This window comes from Zootoca vivipara, chromosome 12 (assembly GCF_965207765.1).
Source record: "Zootoca vivipara chromosome 12, rZooViv2.hap1.1, whole genome shotgun sequence".
NCBI classification, from domain to species: domain Eukaryota; kingdom Metazoa; phylum Chordata; class Lepidosauria; order Squamata; family Lacertidae; genus Zootoca; species Zootoca vivipara.
Genome location: NC_142595.1, coordinates 9,993,192 through 10,013,693, shown reverse-complemented (window position 1 = coordinate 10,013,693; position 20,502 = coordinate 9,993,192). Strand labels below are relative to the sequence as shown.

The following is a 20,502-nucleotide window of genomic DNA, read 5'->3' as shown; positions in this document are numbered from 1 at the left end:
AACGTACTTTATAAATTAAGCACAGCAAGCATTACTTCCCCTACCTCTCAACAGGTGAAGAAACCACCGCCAAAGTCTCAGGATATCATTTTTTGGGGGCACAGAGTAGCCCATCCACCGCATAAACACTGGATAATAATTCTTCAGCAGTTAAAAGAAGTGAAAAAGTGGGCTGGCAGAGACCGGAGTTTTAGAGAATCATTGCAGTCCCCCCCCACCCATCTCGAAGTTTAGCGCTCTGGGAATACTGTAACTTGCATCACTAAACCAAGGCTAGGAGTTCATTTATAGTTAACTGGCAGAGGGAATTGATACGGGGAGCTTTTAAACGACATTTAATACTTCAATTTTCAAATATTTTCCCAAAAGAAAGCTGGCCATTCATTTGCTAACAAAACATGCTTTATTCAGAACCAAAAAAAGAAGAAGATGTAGGTACAAATATAGAAATATGGCATGCCGACATCTACAAAAGTCATCTCTAGGCTGCGGTCGGCCACAGGTGGGTTCGCCATCTTTTCTCCCTCCCCATCCTGAAAGTGACCATCAATCCTTCAGTGATGTGAAATACCCCCGTAACACACACAGGGGTTCATCACTTGACCTCATAACACCAGCCAGGCTCACTAGGGAGAGCCTCCCTTGAGGCATGTACAATGCTGGCGGCTGTCACGGATGGACCGATAACTTCCCTTCTCTGCTTCCTTCTTTGCCTCTCCTGCCACAAGACAGGCAATGGTGGAAATATATACAGTGGAACCTCGGTTTATGAACACCTCGGTTTACGAATTTTCGGTTTATGAATGCCGCGGACCCATCTGGAACGGATTAATTCACTTTCCATTACTTTCAATGGGAAAGTTCGCTTCAGTTTATGAACGCTTCAGTTTATGAACAGACTTCCGGAACCAATTGTGTTCATAAACCGAGGTACCACTGTATTCTATTCCTCTTCTGCCCCAACTATGCCAAGCGAATCCCCCTGCTTGCTCCCCCGCCTTGCTGATACCAGTTTTTGCCTGTCATCTCGGCCGAGGGCACTGAGCAGCAGGTGACTGCATTTGCTGGTGGCGGACAAATTGCAGGTAATACTTCTCTAGAGAAATGTCTTGCCTGGCATAAGAGCACTGGGCAGACTCATGTAGCAATGCCATCCAGGGCCAGGACTATAGGGTCGGGGGGTGGGGCAGAATGCAGAAGCGCTGGCCTATCGGCAACATTTTGAAATAAGCGAAACGGCACATATATAATAATAAAAATAATTTATTATTTATACCCCGCCCATCTGGCCGGGTTTCCTCCAGCCACTCTGGGCGGCTTGCAACAGAAAAATGAAATAAAATAATTAAACATTAAAAGCCTCCCTAAACAGGGCTGCCTTCAGATGTCTTCTAAAAATCTGGTAGCTGTTTTTCTCTTTGACATCTGATGGGAGGGCGTTCCACAGGGCGGGTGCCACCACCGAGAAGGCCCTCTGCCTGGTTCCCTGCAACTTGGCTTCTCGCAACGAGGGAACCGCCAGAAGGCCCTCGGCGCTGGACCTCAGTGTCCGGGCAGAACCCTGGTAATCTAAAAGTTACCAAACTGCGCCACTGGAATTACGACCTATGGACAGCGCTGGATGGAGACCCCAGCTGGTATTTTAGGAAGGCAGTTGGGACAACCATATCCTGGCTTCTTGCAGAACACACTTAGTTAAGAGGACCGTCAAGAACACTGTCCCCTTTTGCCCCCGAGGCCTTGCGTCGTAGCTCTTCGCCTGCTCAAAGTTCATAGGAAATAAATACAGCATGGCGTCTACACAGTTTTCTTGTCTTGTTGGGTAAGGAGCTGGGAGACGCAATACGGGATGAGGGCAACCGCTGCCAGCGGCACGGCGGCACTCTTGCAGAAAGACAGGAGGTAGAAGAGCACCTCCACCTTAGCAGGGGGCTTGAAAGAGTCAAAGACGTGCAGGACGAGGAGCGAAGCGCCGATGCAGGCCAGGCGGAAGGCCCGCTGCTGCCCTTGTTTCCCTTTGCAGCTTTCCACGTACATTGGGGAATTGAGGGCCAGCCCCAGTCCAAAGAGGATGCCCAAGTTGCGCAGGAGGCCGGCAAAGGGCGTGGTGTCCAGGTGGACCCACTCTGGGTTTTCGCACCACCTCTTGGCCTTTTCCAAAGTCCACAGGAGGTCCACGCCCAGCACTTTGAGCAGCAGGTAGAAACCCAGGGCGAAGGAGAAGAGGGACAGCGTGGTGCTCACATACTTCTGCAGGCTGGGATTGTAGATGGAGCGGATGTGCTGGAAAGATTCGGCAACCACCATGCCTGGATTGGGGGGGGGGGGAGAGGGAGGAGACATCGCTGGTCAGAACACACATACCCCCAAACTGTTTGAAGCAATCCTAAGGCTACACAGCGACGTCTTTTGTGGTACGGTTGGCAAAACGCCTCGGGTCTTTAGAAAACTAAACAAGGTGGAACACCTAGATTGCCATCACACCTATGCCCTCAAAGACAAAGTATTCTGTTTTATGGGTATCTCACAGCCTCGTCAAGACCTCATTTTGGCAAGTCAGAGTGGTTTTTCTCAGAGACTGAGGAAGGGAAAGCTCTCCCAGGTGGGAGGTGGGAAATTCAGCTCTCTGTATGTATGAAGGTTAAGATAAATTGGGGGCCAAGGGCCACATAGATATATTTATAATTTTGTTTTTTATAATATAATAATAATAATTTATTATTTGTACCTCGCCCACCTGGCTGGGTCTCCCCAGCCCCTCTGGGCGGCTTCCAACAAATATTAAGAATACATTAAAATGTCACACATTAAAAACTTCCCTAAACAGGGAATATAATTAATGTATCTTACTTCCTTTTTCTCTTTCTTTCTTCTGTCTGATACATTGTTTTTTATTATTTTAATTTTGAATTTTATGCCACTGTAGGTTGAAAACCTATAATAAAATTTAAAAAATTCCTTCAGTAGCACCTTAAAGACCAACTAAGTTTTTATTTTGGTATGAGCTTTCGTGTGCATGCACACTTCATCAGATACACTGAAACAGAAGTATCTGATCAGATCTGATCTGATCAGTGTATCTGATGAAGTGTGCATGCACACGAAAGCTCATACCAAAATAAAAACTTAGTTGGTCTTTAAGGTGCTACTGAAGGAATTTTTTTATTTTGTTTCGACTCAGACCAACACGGCTACCCACCTGTAACTATAATAAAATTGATTATTATTTTTAAAGACCTCACTTCGTGGAGCACGCTAATTTTGTTCTGTGGAGTCTGTGTTTTAGAATCTGCAGCAGAGCAACAAATTCTACTGCATTGCATAGCTGCAGCCTTTGCATTACATATCTCAACATATCATACCAGGCGGTGAGTGAATTGCACTGACCTGAGAAGACACCGGCGACAACTTGGTGGGGGAAATGGGCAGCAATGAAGACACGGGAGAGACAGACGCAGACTTGGACAACGGCAAAAGCAGCCCAGAGCGCTGCCTGCAAGAAGCTGCGAAAGGAGACAAGAAGAAACTAGAGGTGAACAGTTTGGCAAGCCAAACTTTTCTGGAGCATCTCCTGAGCTCACTTGCAAGCTATGCAGATCCTTTCCCCACCTCTGCCACCCACTGTCAAGAGAGATGTAAGAGCTCAGGAGAATTAAGACTGGGTTCCTGTGCAGTTTTTGCATTGGCCAGCCTCCGTCACCAGGGGAAGACCAGTGTCATGTGAAAGCAGAGGTCACAACAGGTTGTTCAATTGCAGCGTGAGCCTGGCTTTCTTCTGGCTTCACAACAGAAATGAACAGACGAGCAAGCAAGCCAATCAAAATCCTGCTCGGCTGTCAAATGTTGTCCCTTCCTACAGACTTCGGCCAGGCTGTCTTTGTCTGATGATTGAGAAATCTCTTGGCAACACCTTGGGGCAGTCCAGTCTATCTGCACAATCACCTGGCTTCTGGTTCAGACATGCAGGAATGTATTTTCCCAAAGCATGATCCGAGAGAGGAACAGGCACAGCTGTACTGATCGCAGTGAAGGAATTTCCAGCGTAGGCCTGCTGCACTTTGAAACATTGGATGTGCCTTCTCCTGGTTCCCAATGAGAATAATTCCCTTTTCCAGTTGCTGCAGGCAATTTCAGTGACAACATCTACTAGGGATGGAGGGGCAATTTGATCTTCATTGCAATTCAATGAGAAGCTAACTAACTTGCACTTCTCAAACCAACGTGCGAACATTGTGTGAACGTAGCTATCCTGCAAAATTTGTCCTCCTCTGAATTTCGCGATGCAATAGCAGGGGGGAAATGTGCACAGAACCACACATATTCATGGAAATAGCATTAAAATGCATGCCATTTGGGGAAATTGCTTGCAAAAATGTGAATGATTAGCCGGAGAGGAATAAAAAATGTGCTTATTGGGAGAAATTTGCATTAAAATGCTGTCAACTTTTCGTGAGGATTTAAAAAATAATAATGCAGAAATGTGGAGAACTGAGAATGCTAAGATTGGAGATATGCACAGGGACAATATTGTTCTCTCCTTGTGTCTCTTTTCCTCATCAGCATCAAACCTCTGGCTTATTGTAAAGGGTATTTTTGTACCTTTTGTAAAAGGTTACTGCCAAAGGGATAAAATTTAGGACCTCCAATTTTCCCTTCCACAACGGAAGCATTGTTGCAAGTCGTAATATTAATTCTCCTTGAAGCGGAAAATAATTCCCAGCACCCTCCCTTGCTCAGAGAGAGTGCCTTTTGTTACTACTTAATATTGCTGGCTCTGCTTACCGGTGTTTCCATGATGGCTGCTTGTTTTTCAATGCAATGGAGAGGATGGCTGTAACCATCACATAGTACACGCCGGCTGAACCCATCGCATGTCCAGAGGGACTCCCTAAAGTGAAAAGGAAAGTCAGATGCCTTGGCTCCAAACAGGGGTGTACCCAGGATCATAACTAGGGGGGGGGGCAAGAGAGGGGAAGAGAGAAGGAAGAAAGGAGGGAGGGAGGGAGGGAGGGAGGGAGAGAGAGAGAAAAAAAAGGAAGAAAGAAAGGGGGGAAGGAAGGATGGAGCTCCCGTCCGCTCTGCCCCCAAGCTCAGGCTGCTCCTCTCCCCCCCCCCCCCGTTCCTGTCACTGGCTGCAGCCGCGGAGGGGGCGGAAACAGCCCGATTTCAGGCTGCTTCTCGCCCTCCTCACGTTCCTGTTGCTGGCTTCAGCCACAGAGGGGGGAAAAACAGCCCGATTTTCATAACCCGCAGTGACTTTTCCCCTTCAGTTTTCGGAGGGAAAAAGTGCAGGTTATGGTCCGTAAAATACGATATATATTTTTTCTTCTGGGGGGGAGGCAGCTGCCCCCCTGTCCCTCGCTGGGTACGCCCATGGCTCCAAAACCTCCATATCGCCCTCAGCCTTGCTACAGCAAAACCCTTACTACAGCAAAACCCTATCAAGTCATCTATATCAGTGTTTCCCAACCATGTGCCTCCAGCTGATTTCAGACTACAATTCCCATCATTCCTGACCACTGGTCTTGCTAGCTAGGGATGATGGGAGTTGTAGTCCCAAAACATCTGGAGGCACAAGGTTGGGAAACACTGATCTATATTACCAGTCACCTTTCCAGAGGGGAAATAAAATCCAAAATCAGATGCAGGCCTTATGTACCCAAATACCACTCTTCATGTGTTGATTTCCTGCCCCCTTCAAGGATCAGAGCCCAAGCAACATATTCTGTAACAGCTGAACAAGTCCTGCGGTTGGCGTCGCTTTCTGTTTTCCAGGGATAAACACGGATTCAGAGAGAGCTGTGTACAGTCAGCCTGGATTTTGATCTGAGGCTTAATCATATTTTGGTGGTGGGAATTTAAGGCAGCGCTTCAGTGACCATTTACTTCATTTTTAGCATTTAACTTAACACATTTGGCTCTTAAAATGTATATTTCATTGAGCTTCAGACATGGGTTAGGAAACTAAATCTTGCAAGCTATATCATGTTCCAGTACAAGAAATGTACAGTGGTACCTCAGTTTAAGTACACAATTGGTTCTGGAAGTCTGTACTTAACCTGAAGCGTACTTAACCTGAAGCGAACTTTCCCATTGAAAGTAATGGAAAGTGGATTAATCCGTTCCAGACGGGTCCACGGAGTACTCAACCTGAAGCATACTTAACCCAAATTATGAGTGTAATTGGTTCTGGAAGTCCGTACTTAACCTGAAGCGTACTTAACCTGAAGCGAACTTTCCCATTGAAAGTAATGGAACGTGGATTAATTCGTTCCAGATGGGTCCGCGGAGTACTTAAACTGAAAGTACTCGAACCGAAGCGTACTTAAACCGAGGTATGACTGTACAGAAAATACAGGTGCTCACCAAACATATGGAATTGTGATTAACTCAAGACACAGCCTAGAGTTATCAAACCTGTTTATTATTATCTTTTTAATTATTTTTATTTTTATTAGATTTATATCATCATAAGATCTCAGGGCAGTTCACAGAATAACTGTCTTTATGACAATGTTTTTTGGTGTTAATGCACCCTTTCCTTTGGCATCTCACCTGGGCCAGTTTCACACGTAGCAGGGAACTGCTGGATTGCAGGGGCTGAGGTGTTGTGGTAGAAACTGGCCTCACGTACCCACCAGTAAGGTCTCTGCCCAAACAGGATCCTGTAGAGAAAAGGAACACGGGAGGCACTGTGAGTCTCTGCTGTAGGAAGGGATTGCCGACAGCAGAACCAGCTAGGGCCAAAAGGGAAGAGTGTCGCAATGCCCACACAAATTCCTGAGCGTTAAGGATCACAATGCAAGCAGACCAGAGGTTCCCATGTTCCTGTGGAGTATTTTGGAGTCTGGTGCTGGGGGGGGGGACAGATCTGGGGGCTGGGCCCATCCATATGGCAAATAGGTATTTCTCCTAGATGCTAGCACCAAACTCAACTCATGCACACAACTCATTAAAGTCCATAGGGGCAACCAAGGACTTTGCCCCCTTTCCACGAGTCCAGAAAAAAATAATTCGCCAGACTGGCATGGAACTTGCAGAGAGGAGATGGCGAAAGGGAGGGAAAGAGTGGAAGGGGAATGGAAAGGTCTTGTTCCATTGAGGCCATCAGCTGGTTTCACAGAAGAGCGGAGAGCAGCTGGAATGGGCCGAATGGTTTGCTGCCAGAGTTCGGACTTGCCAGGAAGTCTTCCCATTCCAAATTTATGGAAGCTAGCTTGTGGAGATTCTTGGTGCCCACTTAACAACATTACATGCCCGGATGAAGAAACCCCGAGTCCAGGCGACTACCTTAAAGCAGCGGAAGACACTTACCACTTGAAGACCAGGTTCAGCCAGTCGCCAATCACAGCCACCCAGATGAGTTTGATCCCCACCGCTTCGCAGAGGTGGAACCAGATGGGGAAGAAGACAAAGAATGTGTTTCGGAGGTCGGCAGCAAAAGAAACAAAGAGGAACCAATCCTGGGCTGCCGGGTAGCTTGTTTGGAGGTAGTGTGTGGCTTGGATGCCTGAGTGATGGAGAAAGTCCATGCCCACTTCCATTCTGTCGATAGTGGAGCAGCCAGCTATTTCGGTCCGTGCTGAAGCTACTCTACACCCTTCGACGGCTCTCGTCGCCTTTTATCTTCTCCTGTGTGCGGCGGATTGAGCTTTGGACTTAAAATCACTTTGGTACAAAAACACCTTCCCGATCAAAGGTGCTTCCCCCCCCCCCTAGCTTGGGACAAACAAGTTTAGAGAAACTTATGTAAGAGGAACAAACAAGCCCTCCAAAACAGCCTGTTGCCTTCTTTGCCGCAAAAGCGTTAACTCTTTCCAGGGCCACATCTTCATCCCGTCCCCTGGGTAAAAGGAGGCATCTCTGGTTGATACACAACTTCTCCTGCACCCTAGCTCTGCGTTGATGGAGGAATTTTGCTCTGTGCATGAATCCCTGGGTTGAAATTTTCCAGGTTTTAGTACTGCTCACAGAGGGGTTCCCACTCCTTCCCCCGCAAAAAAAAACTAATAGGAAACTGCAGCAACTCAGTTTAAACTGCCTTTAAAAATTAATGAAATTTAAGAGAGACCAGATTATACCCAGGGTTCTTCCACACTAGGCATTTAGTGTGGAATTGCTGTATTTTGTTCGCTCACTTTTTATGGGGCACCCGCACGGCACAGTCATCAGAATGCTTGTCCTCCTCTGTTCTTCAACTTTGCAGTGGTGATTCTACAAGTTTCCTTGACCATACCTACCACAGCTCCAAAGTCCTCCCTAAATCTCTAATCTCAGGATGCGTGCTCAAGCTCAATTAATGCACACGAGCTACTCCACAACACCTTTGAGCCACCCCTTTAGCGCTTACAGTCCCGATGGCTAATAATGCAATGAGCATAAGTAGAAACTAAGTGTACAGTAAGTGTTTCAGGTTATACGCAGGCCGGATCCTGTGCATGTTTATTTAGAAGCAAAGCTGAGACTTCATGCACACCCTCCAAGTGCCCCGATTTTCCAGGGACAGTCCCGGAATTACAGAAGCCACCCTGGTTTCTGATTTGATCCCGGAATTACCCTGTTTCCCTTTTTCCTCCCCTCCATGTATTGGAGAACAATTTAAAGTTGTGTGTGTAGGTGTAAAAACAGCCCTGTTTATACTGAACATAAAATAACTGAATCCTTCCAGTAGAGACCAACTAAGTTTGTCATAGGTATGAGCTTTTGTGTGCACCTAGGTGGCGCTATGGGACCCAGGTGGCGCTGTGGGTTAAATCACTGAGCCTAGGGCTTGCTGATCAGAAGGTCGGCGGTTCGAATCCCTGTGACGGGGTGAGCTCCCGTTGCTCGGTCCCTGCTCCTGCCAACCTAGCAGTTTGAAAGCACGTCAAAATGCAAGTAGATAAATAGGTACTGCTCCAGCGGGAAGGTAAACGGTGTTTCCGTGTGCTGCTCTGGTTCGCCAGAAGCAGCTTTGTCATGCTGGCCACATGGCTTTCATGTGCACCTATGACAAACTTTGTTGGTCTCTAAGGTGCTACTGGAAGGATTTTTTTATTTTGTTTTGACTGCATCAGACCAACACGGCTACCTACCTGTAACTTATAAAATAACTGCAGCACATGAAGGAAAGGGTGAAGCTGGCCTACAAAGCTCTATAATTTTGAAGGAAAATTTCACCAATCCATTTTAACAGGGCCGTCTTAAGCGTATCTGGTGCCCTGGCACTGTGGTGTGAAGATCCCTCCGGCGCCGCCCCTGCCCCGTTTCCCAGTGCGGCTGTCTGGCGGGCGCAGCGCGCGGCGCCCCCCTGGCGGCCCAGCGGCCTGGCGCATTGCGCCACCCAGCTTTGCCTTAAAGCCGGCCCTGCATTTTAAATTATTTAACTGCAATGTGTCCGCAGCCAGCGATTTATTCCCTCGCTATCCCTTTTCCCTTGTGTGTTGTGGTTTGTTTGTTTCCTCCCCAGATTCAAAGGCTACAAGATAGGGACTGTCTTGTCTTTAAGCCACTCCAGGAGTCTTTTTGGCTGAAGAGCTGTGCATGCAGATGCACTAAATAAACTAAATAGATAATCAATCTTTTGGTTCCCGTTTCTCCAGCCAGGCTTTGCCTTCCTCTTGAGATAGGCTCCACCTCGTAGGCTCTCATGCAGTTCATCTTAGGCAGCAGTGGACAGCAAAGAGGGAATGCTGCTGACACAAGCCGGTTCAAATGCCTGACACTTTGTCCGTCACGCTGTGTTCCCGATGCAAAGTGCCAGATTTGGACCATCTCAGCTGGTATGAACAGCAGGAACCACTCAATAAAGGCTATTTAAGAACTGGGCACTGCACTCACGCCAACAAACGAACACACCACATTCTGACACTTAACTAGGCATGTTTTGCTTTTCCATTTCTTTTGTGTACGTGAAGTGCCAATTTTGAAAAGGCATTTTTGCCATTGCCGATTAGGACGGAGCGCAGGAGGTTATGAAAACAGCTCTGCAAAAGTCTCAAAGATTTAGGTCCGCCCCATACTGAAGTCAGGGGAGTTTAGCATTGCTTTTCTACCATCAGGCGGTAATAGAATTAACATTTAACATTCCCTTGAAAGTGAGTCTAGGATTGCAGCCTTCAATGGGAAAGGCCTTACCTGACTGGGGCAATAATTTAGGGCTGCCATATGTACGGTTTTTCTCGGGAATCGGCCTGCAAAACGGCGTGTTTTTGCTGAATCGGCAAAATGTCTGTGAAAACCTGGACATGTGGCAAGTAGGTCAGTTTTTTTAAAAATGCTTTTAAAACTCTATAAAAGCCCCAAAACAACAAGCTTAACAACTTGGTTCAGATTTTCACTTCTGGGAATATGGCCACCCTAAATAATTGCTGTTTTTTTTCCATCAAAATGAAAGTTGTCTCTTTAAGCATGCATTTTGTGAAAGCATGTGCAGTTTAGCCTTTAGTTGCCAGCAAGTGCAGAGCAAGAAAATGTCATATGAAGGGACAGGAAATCATGCGGGGAAAATTATGGAACAAGCCCAGAGCAGGATGTGTCTCTGTGTTAGCATCTATAAGTTCTTTTCATCTGTTTTTTTTAAATTGCTTCTATTGTTTTATTTTGATAGTGGCCATTAGCCTGTCTTGGAAATGATGGGTGGGATATAAATGTGCAGAATAGAAACTTGGGAGCCAAGAGTTGAAAAGGAAATTACTCCCCCCCTGCCCCAAACGACAAGCCCTAGGTTAACTTCTATAGGCAGAAGATGTGCCATTTCTTTCATCTCCCCGAAAATTAGGCACGTTTTCCTGTTTACCAGCAGTGCAGCCTGTTCTTCTTGTGTTCCTGGAAACGCTAAGCACAAAGCAAGCTTTGGCAATCCGTGCAGATACCTCTCCTCCAAAACACGATAATGTCCACACTCGGGGCCATCGGGAAGAGCAGGGTTAATGATTGCTGGCCAGCCAGTGAAAATGTTTCCTTTATCTCCGCTCACCAACGAAAGTCCAGGCTCAGGGCCCTTGACCCACGGCAATCTGCGCAGGCAGTGGCCATGGGCCTGGAGGGCAGGCCACTGCAGACGTGGAACTAGAATTTCAGGAGAGTCCAAAACCAGGCATCTCCTGACTTGCATGTTCAGGGCTGTCTTAAGCATATGTGGCGCCAGGGTGCAACAATCCGCCCAGCGTCCCACCCCCAGGTTGCCCAGTCCCAGGCGCGCAGGAGGGCGGAGCCACCCGTCCGCTTCAGCGTCTCGTTGGTTCGGTCGCTCCCGAACTCGCAGCACAGAGCTGCCCGCAGTGGCACTCCAACCAACAGGCAGGCTCTTCTCTGGACTCAACTCTCGGCCCCAGACTGTCGGCCTGGCGCCTCTGAGAGCCCGGCGCCCGGGTGCCCCGCACCCCTAGAGCCTATGGGTAAGAAGGCCCTGTGCATGTTCCTGCGCAACATGCAACAGCTGTTAGAAGCAGAGATGTCTCTATAACCCAGAGCACGGAAAGAAATGGTAGCAAACTTGAACCAGGCCAGGTATTGGGGCCACATTTCTCAGTTTTGACATATAATGAAATGAAAAGGAGGTTTAAAATAACGTTCAATTCAATTCAATTTCATTTACGGTCACAGACCAGCTCAATGGTGATAAAGTAACGTTTGTAAAACAAACAAACCAGAAGCTTTTCTCTTGGGGATTATTGAGACAGAACTACCTAAATTGTATAGAGATTTATTCATGTATGCGACTACAGCGGCAAGAATGTTACTCGCCCCAAAATGGAAAGAAGCAGAAGTCCCAGCAAAGGAAGAAAGGATACAAAAACTTGCGGCATATGCAGAAATGGCGGAACTCGCCGGAAGAATAAGAAATCAAGATAACAAACTTTTCATAGAAGAATGGAAACGGTTTATTGAATATTGTCAGATGAATGTTAAACGGATAAGAACATGACAGGATTATTGTAATAACCTGCAGTTATTACATATGAGTATATATTTAAAGAAGATGAGTAAATGCGCAAATTAAGTAGGATATTCAGAAGATATTAAAAATAAATCTAAGGAACCACAGAAAGAGGGGGAAGGAAGTTTTGAAATGTCAAAATGATTGTAAAATCAGTGAAATGTATAAATCTGAAAAGTATTTAAAAAAAATAACAATATTGTGAAAATGCAAATCTCCTGAAAGGTATAAATTGAATCTTGAATATTAAAGAAAATTATAAACGTAAAAAACATTCTTGATATGTAATAGAGATACAGTAAGAGGAAGTGTGCACAGGTTAAGAATATTTAGAAAGCATCATGAGGTGATTCGGAAGTCAAAAATATATGTGATGTTAGATGATGTGTAGTCAATCAGTGTCTAGTTGTCATTGTGGTATTGCTTTTGTCTGTTTGTGTTGTATGTTTTGCAATAAAGATTAAAAAAATAAAGATATTGGGGCTACAAACAAACATGTTGCAATATGTCCTAATCTTCTGATACGCTTTCCCTGAAATGACCCCTGCCCTCAGTTAGGGAGGCAAAAGTCAGGCAAAAGTCTTTCTCTTGTCGGGCTGGGGTTGTCACCTGTGGTCAGGCAAAATATGGGACATGTCAGGGGGTGGGGGTGGGAATTGGGGTGCTAAAAATGGGTTCACCTGGTGCAGAAATGACTTCAAAGCAATTCATTACAATGGCACACAACTAAAAAAAAGGATTGGCCACTTAAGTTGACAGAATACGCAGAACTTGCCGATTTAACACATAGAACGAGAGAGGAAGGAGGACATATATTTAAAGGAGAGTGGGAAACATTGAATGGGTGGAAAATAACTACACAGCTGAAAACGCTGGCAGCATTAAGATAAATTCGGCAGTGCCAATAATATTTGATCGATGTAAAAGTGGGAAACCGATCTCAGCGCTTACAGTTAAAATATGTGGGGATGTATGATATGTAAAACGAACCAAGGAAGGGGAAGAAGGGAAGTCACTGCGTATTTTAAAGTTTGTAAAAGGTTTATTTTGAAATGCAAACTTGAAAACTGAATGAAAATTATTATTTAAAAAACCCACAGTGGCACATGGGGGGTTACAGTGGTTTATTTGATGGGGGAGGGAAACACACACAGCAGAAGCACAATGATTTACAACTGTAAGAAAAATATTGCTAATTACATTTTTTTTATTTATTTAAACCCCGCCTTTTCCCCTGATGGGGCTCAAAGTGGCTTGCAGATAAAAGTAAGAATTGCTGGAAAGATTTTTTTTTGGGGGGGGGGAACACAAGTACAGTCATACCTCGGTTTGTATTTAAAAACAAGCAAAGAGCAGCTTTGAGAGTATGGGAGTGCTTTACCTCAGGCAAAGGGCATGGAAAGAAAAGATTAAACTCCGACTTTCAAATCACCACATCCTCAATTTAATTAACAAAATAAAAACTGTGGGAGACTCTAATCACAGTGGAAGTTACTTTTCTTTGCATTTCCCCCCCCCCCCAAAAAAATGCCTCATCTAGTCTGGCTCTTAATCCCTCTTTAATTTAGTGTATTTTTAGCATACTCCACTGGGAATATCTCTTCAAGCCCTGGGAAAATGACAAGGCCATGCATAAAAGGTCATTTCTCAGCAGCGTCACCCACATCCAAACCAGCTGTTTTGTTTCAGCAGTATTTCAGGGGTGGCATGAAATTCTTCCTTGGTGCAGGGAAAGAATTGGAGTGGCTGCCATTTTGCTTTCCCTAGAAAGCTGTGAGTTGCTTTTTGAATTTTCGGAAATTCACAATGGCTGCCGGGATAAAAGATGATTGCATGCTTTGGTGTTCATTGGGCTACAGCATTATTGTAGTCAGCAATTTAATATCTACAGGGAAAAAATACTGGTAAACTGTCACAGTGGGCAGACAATTCCTATAGCTTCTCATTTTTTTAAACAGGTACAATGTCAAATCCCCCTCCACAAAAAAGGTATTGACTGAAGCGTGTGTGTGTGTGTGTGTGTGTGTGTGTCTATTTCAGTTTCTCTCTCTGTTTTTCACTTTTCCAATCCTAAATTCAGTTTTCCACATTTCCGCATCAGTTTGCAATATACAGACTTTCCAAGCATCCCAATTTCCCAGGGACAATCCCAGATTTACAGAAGCCATCCCGGTTTCTGATTTGATCCCAGAATGTCCCACTTTTCCTCAGGACGTCCCTATTTTCTCTGGAGAAATGTGGGAAAGTATGGGGTTATCTGACCCCCCCCCCAAGCCATCTGAAGGCAGCCGTGTATAGGGAACTTTTTAAATATTTAATGTTTTATATATGTTGGAGGCTGCCCAGAGTGGCTAGGGCGGGGTGTAAATAGTAAAATTATTATTATGGAGTAGGATTCCCTATTTTCATCGGAGAAATGTTGAAGGGTATGAATATATATTTTTCAATAAGTCCACATGAAAATTTGCCAGCGCCTTAGTGTCAATTTCTCTGGCTATACATATTTTTGTAAAGCAATTTCCCAGAATATAATTTCCCAGAATATAATGCGTTCTTTGTATGCTATTTTCACTGAAGGCCCATTCACACTTGGATTTGCCCCGTGTTTTCAAGTCACGGGTCTGAGGTGTTTGGTTTTCTTTGGTCTTGCCCCTTTCCCCCAGGAAAACCTGCTGTTTGTTGGAGGGTACGATATCGATCTGCAGAAAACCCGACTGGCATTTGTTCCGATTCAACAGTAAACAGCCTTTCCTCCTGGGGAATGCGTCCCGACAAAGAAAATCACCTCTCAGATCTGTGACTTAAAATCACAGGATGTGGACAGGCCCCAACACACACATTTTTATGCACACTTTAACCTAGGGGTCGGCAACCTAAGGCCCATGGGCCACAAGCTGCCCACGGGGGTCATTTAACCGGCCCACGAGCCGCCCCTGAACCGAGCCGCCCGCTTGGTGAATCCCCGCCCGCTGCGCTAAACCGGCGCAGCATGGGGACTCGCTTCTGCGGTGCCGGAAATCGCATCTGTGCAGAAGCAGATGCCGGAAATCGCGCGTGCGGGCGCGATCCGGCCCACGGAGGGATCTCTGCTGAAGTGAACTGACCCAAGCGAGGTAAACCTTGCCGGCCCCTGCTTTAACTCAGTAGGTCCATTTTGTACACATGACTTAAGTGGAACAAGGATGTATGAACTGAAATAACGGAGATATTAATACTATTTGCAAAGAAAAATCTGATCTCGTGGTCCGTCCGTCCCCAGATATATAATTCATAAGTCATAACGAACCTCAACCCCTAACAGCCAATAACATAAAATCCTATGAGTAAACCAGCAGGGAGCTGTGAGAATATTTGTTTAATGCTTTATTAAACTCTTCCTTTCCATGAAGCTTTCTGGCACACCACACAACCCTCTGGTTCTCATGCTCTACTCAACCTAAGCCTAAGCATGTGCGACTGAAACAACAATGTCATGCTTCCCTCTTTACTCCTGCCTCCTCTTCCCTCCCTTCAGGACAGGGACCTGTCCTCATTTTCAAAGTTCATCACGTGGTGGGTGGAGAGAACAACGTTCTCTCCTCACGCTCTTCTAAGCTCAAGAGCTGCCAACTATAGCTCACCTCTTCCTGAACATTCTTCATGCCATTACAGTTTGGAGGTGGTTTTATAGCTCCTGATCCTCACCCCCAATTGCATTGGTTAAATTTCTATACAAATGCACAAACCACCATCTTTCCAAGTGCCTTTGACCTGGTTTCCTTCTGTTTCGTTTTTTCCCCAGTGGATTGGCAGGTTTGCTAGCATGCAAAAACAGACATTTTGGTTTTCTGTGCCCTGTGCTGCAACTTCAGGAATGGCACCCAAATGGGTAGCTCTTCTTTCCCTCGCCGGCGCCATTCCTTCCGCTGCCCGCCTAACTTGGTGGGTGCCAGGAGGCTGCTGCGTGGAGAGAAACAGGCCGAGAAGGCATCCTCTGTGTTGTTGAGAGGAGCTGGTAAAATGGCATCCTCAGGCTATTTATACAGCACCTTTCCTAGATAGATAGATAGATAAACTTTATTTCGGCCATAGGCCCATGTTGTTGCTGTTTAGTCGTTTAGTCGTGTCCAACTCTTCGTGACCCCATGGACCAGAGCACGCCAGGCACTCCTGTCTTGCACTGCCTCCCGCAGTTTGGTCAAACTCATGTTCGTAGCTTCGAGAACACTGTCCAACCATCTTGTCCTCTGTCGTCCCCTTCTCCTTGTGCCCTCAATCTTTCCCAACATCAGGGTCTTTTCCAAGGATTCTTCTCTTCTCATGAGGTGGCCAAAGTATTGGAGCCTCAGCTTCACGATCTGTCCTTCCAGGGAGCACTCAGGGCTGATTTCCTTAAGAATGGATAGGTTTGATCTTCTTGCAGTCCATGGGACTCTCAAGAGTCTCCTCCAGCACCCTTCATGGATCAATGCCTTGTCGTGGCGAAGGGGCTTGAATAACTCAGAGAAGCTATGAGCTGTGCCATGCAGGGCCACCCAAGATGGACATGTCATAGTGGAGAGTTTTGACTAGTGATCCACCTGGAGAAGGAACTGGCAAGCTACTCCAGTATCCCTACCAAGAAAACTCCATGGACAAAGACATTCAGGAATTCAGTCTTTTTGTTGTTGTTGTTTAGTCGTTTAGTCGTGTCCGACTCTTCGTGACCCCATGGACCATAACATGCCAAGCACTCCTGTCTTGCATTGCCTCCCGCAGTTTGGTCAAACTCATGTTCGTAGCTTCAAGAACACTGTCCAGCCATCTCGTCCTCTGTCGTCCCCTTCTCCTAGTGCCCTCAATCTTTCCCAACATCAGGGTCTTTTCCAGGGAGTCTTCTCTTCTCATGAGGTGGCCAAAGTATTGGAGCCTCAGCTTCAGGATCTGTCCTTCCAGTGAGCACTCAGGGCTGATTTCCTTCAGAATGGATAGGTTTGATCTTCCATAGGCCCATAATACACAGCAAACAATGATAAAACAGTATAAAACCGCCCTACATAAAAACAATCAGACAAAATAAAAACAATCAGAACAATCAGACAAAATCAGCCCCTCATACAAGGAACGTATGTACAACATATTTAAACGTTTCAAGTAATTTTGTGGGGCTTTTAGCTATGGTTAAAACGTTAGTGCATTGCAGGCCTTCATTGTTCATTAATCAGATCTAAAGGCTACTCGAATGATGTAACTTGATATCAGTAATCGTAAAGTAAATCATTCTGCTTTTTGTAAGAAAGAACTGAAATCAAATATCTTGCTACAAGTAGTGTTCTGGTCGAATCATCATCTTGCAGCAGGTATGTTAATTGGGACTCCGGTGGCTTGTTCATCATTTCCAGAATTAGAGGATACAAGATTCTAGCCCCAGCAGCCATATGCAGGAGACAACGCACCTTTCCTAGGAAACGGGAATGCAAGAAAACGGCAGTGCCCCCTGTTGTGTATTGAGTCAAAGGATTTTATCTCTGTATTATTATTGTCTGTATTTGCATTAGGATAAAGTAACTGCCTTTTGGTTCCAGAGGGTACAGCTACTATTGGTTCATTTAAGCTGCTGTATTTGGATCCTCTGTCTTATTGGTTCCCTCCAAAAGGCAGCACTGTGATTGCCTGATATTGTTCCCTCCAAAATGTATCCCCTTCTAGCTAGTTCCCTGTCCCTATAAATGTAGCCTTCCTGCCCTCACAGTCAGTCTTGTTCACTTTAATAAAGAGCTGTTACTAGAGAACTGTCTCCAGCATGTTTTGTCAAGAGAGCTGAAATCACAAACCCCACGTCACAACAACTGGCGACGAAGGTGGGATCCGGAATGCTGAGGAGCGGTTAAACACAACCCTGCCTCAGAGTCCGGATTGCAGCTGAGAACAAGACTCACTGGCCAGCTGAGAAGACGACCCTGCCCGCTAGGACAATGGAGAGTCCAAGGGTATTGGAGCCCTTCCAGCCATCAGAGCCCCACACCTGGGAAGACTACGTCGAACGCTTCGAGTTCTTTGCAGTGGCTCAAGGGATCACCGATGCCAGCAAAAGAAGGGCCACATTCCTGAGCTACTGTGGGCCCGAGACCTTCAAGCTAGCCAAGGCATTACTTGCTCCAGCTAAGCTGAGTGAGACATCTCTCCAAGATATTCTTGCCTGCCTAACAAGCCACTTGGCGCCTACTGAGACCAAGATGGCCCGGCGGATGGAGTTCCATAAGAGGCAGCAGCGTGCTGGGGAGTCTGTATCCACATTTCTGGCTGAACTCCGGAAGCTCGCTCAGCACTGCGGCTTCCAAAATCTGGAAGAGACTCTCCTGGATCGGTTTATTGGGGGTCTGAGCAGCAAGAAAGCCAGAAGACGCATCGTGGCTAAAGAAGAGGTTACCCTTGCTTCAGCCTTGAAGGAGGCCACCGCCACGGAGAATTATGAAAGAGAGGAGCTTGATGCCAGTCGCAAGGCCACTAAGCCACAGATAGAAGTTGCGCATGCCATGGACGAGCTAGAGGCTACTCCAAGCCAGAGCCCAGTCCGTGGGGTTGAGTCGGTGCGTCAGGCCTGCACAGTGCACAGAGATCGCCGAGGCAGTTGCCCAGGTTGTGGCGGAAACCATGAAAGGAAGAGTTGTCGTTTCAGGGATGCTATCTGCCGGACGTGCGGAAAGACGGGTCACATCGCCAGGGTCTGTAGATCGGCGGCGTCGGGAGCGACAGGAGCACCTAGACTGGAGCATCGCAGACCGCCCACAGCAACTCGTTTTCTAAAGGACTGCCACTACGTAACGGAGATCAATGGGAGGGCCGTGCAGTTTCCAGCGCAAGGCAAGGCACACGTCAAGGTGAAGATTGAGGGTCAGCAGTGCGACATGGAGGTGGACTCCGGATCTGCATTCACCATCGTGTCAGACCAGACCGCGAAGACATTCTTCCCCAGGGGTAAGTTGCCCCCTCTGGAGCCCTTTCCGGCAACCTTGCAGTCGTACTCAGCAGGCCGCATCCATGTTATGGGAATGTGTGCCGTGAGAGTACAGTTCCGGGACAAACAGGCTGTACTCAAACTGGTGATTGCGAAGGGCAGTCGCCCCAGTCTCCTGGGCACTGACTGGTTCCCTGCCCTGGGACTGAGTATCTCAGGGCTTAATTCAATCCAAACCTGCCCTGAGATGAGCGAGGTATTATGCAAGGAATTTGCTGGTCTCTTTAATGGAAAACTGGGTTGTTATAAAGGGCCCCCAGTTGACTTCGAGTTGGACCCCGGGGTGGCTCCAATCCGACTCAAACCAAGGCGAGTGCCATTTGCACTGCAACCCAAGATCGAGGCAGAGCTGGATAAATTGGTCAGGCAGGGAGTTCTCTCACCCGTGGACTCTGCTAAGTGGGAGACTCCAATCGTCACGCCCCTTAAAGCAAATGGGGAAGTCAGGATATGTGCAGATTACAAATGTACTATCAATAAGGCACTCAGGGGAAACTCATACCCCATTCCAGTTGTATCACATCTGTTGGCTAAACTGGCTGGGGGCAAGGTGTTCGCCAAAATTGACCTGGCACAAGCTTACCAACAGCTGCCAGTAACCCCACAATCAGCGGAAGCACAGACTATTGTCACACATAAAGGGGCGTTCAGAGTTAACAGATTACAGTTCGGAGTTTGTGTGGCCCCAGGGATTTTTCAAGGGCTCATGGAACGCCTGTTAAGAGGTCTGCCGGGGGTCTTGCCATTTTTTGATGACGTTTTGATTGCTGGAAAAGACCCACAGGAACTGGTTGCGCGTGTCCGTGCAGTGTTGCTCAAGTTCAAGGAGGTGGGGTTGCAACTGAAAAAGGAAAAATGCAGTTTTGGGGTGCCAACGGTGGATTTCTTGGGGTTTAAAATTGATGCATCAGGCATCCACCCCACAGATGCTAAGATTAAGGCCATCATCGAGGCACCACGACCACAGAACAAGACGGAGTTGCAGTCATTCCTGGGACTTATTAACTTTTATCATTCGTTCTTACCCCAGAAAGCTTCGGTAGCTGAACCATTACATAGACTATTGCAGAAAAAGAATGTGTGGCGATGGGGGCGGGAGCAGCAGAAGGCTTTTGACTCCTTGCGAGGAATGCTGAGTAGCAGGAGCGTCCTTGCTCATTATGATGAGTCAAAGCCGCTGGTCCTGGCATGTGATGCCTCTCAATACGGTCTGGGGGCTGTGCTGAGTCATAGGGAACCGGATGGGTCGGAAAAGCCCATCTCTTTCTATTCCCGTACGTTGTCGCCCACGGAGCGCAACTATGCTCAAATTGATAAAGAGGCACTGGCTATTGTGTCCGGAATCAAAAGGTTCTATGATTATTTGTACGGTCGCCAATTCTCCCTTGAAACGGACCACAAACCACTGTTAGGGTTGTTCAACCCAAACAAACAAACGCCACAAATTCTCTCCCCCAGAATGTTGCGTTGGTCAATATTCCTGAATGGGTTCCAGTACACCTTGACCCATGTGCCGGGGAAACAATTGTGCCATGCTGATGCGCTGAGTCGCTTGCCCCTTCCTGGCGGGAGCAATGAGGATCCTGCTCCGGCGGAGCACATTATG

At 46.7% G+C, this 20,502-nt stretch overlaps 1 protein-coding gene across 1 annotated transcript; it reads right to left on the bottom strand.

Annotated features, from left to right (window-relative positions):
• Positions 1 to 1,247: 1,247 nt before the first annotated feature.
• On the bottom strand, positions 1,248 to 8,210 carry LOC118095389 (glucose-6-phosphatase catalytic subunit 1-like). The gene is made up of 5 exons (XM_035136610.3): positions 7,315 to 8,210; positions 6,556 to 6,665; positions 4,783 to 4,888; positions 3,388 to 3,503; positions 1,248 to 2,309 (listed from the first exon to the last, which is right to left on the bottom strand). The coding sequence occupies exons 1-5, from the start codon at positions 7,542 to 7,544 to the stop codon at positions 1,798 to 1,800; spliced, it is 1,074 nt and encodes a 357-aa protein (XP_034992501.2). The 5' UTR covers positions 7,545 to 8,210; the 3' UTR covers positions 1,248 to 1,797.
• Between the last annotated feature and the right edge of the window lie 12,292 nt (positions 8,211 to 20,502).

What these genes read in the sequence shown, in the direction of transcription:
- LOC118095389 (XM_035136610.3), bottom strand. Translation starts at nt 7,544, where the DNA reads ATGGAAGTGGGCATGGACTTTCTCCATCACTCAGGCATCCAAGCCACA. An exon ending in CAGCCATCATGGAAACACCG is followed by an intron (nt 3,504 to 4,782) that starts GTAAGCAGAGCC and finishes CTCCTTTCGCAG; the next exon opens with CTTCTTGCAGGCAGCGCTCT. An exon ending in TGTCGCCGGTGTCTTCTCAG is followed by an intron (nt 2,310 to 3,387) that starts GTCAGTGCAATT and finishes CCCCCAATCCAG; the next exon opens with GCATGGTGGTTGCCGAATCT.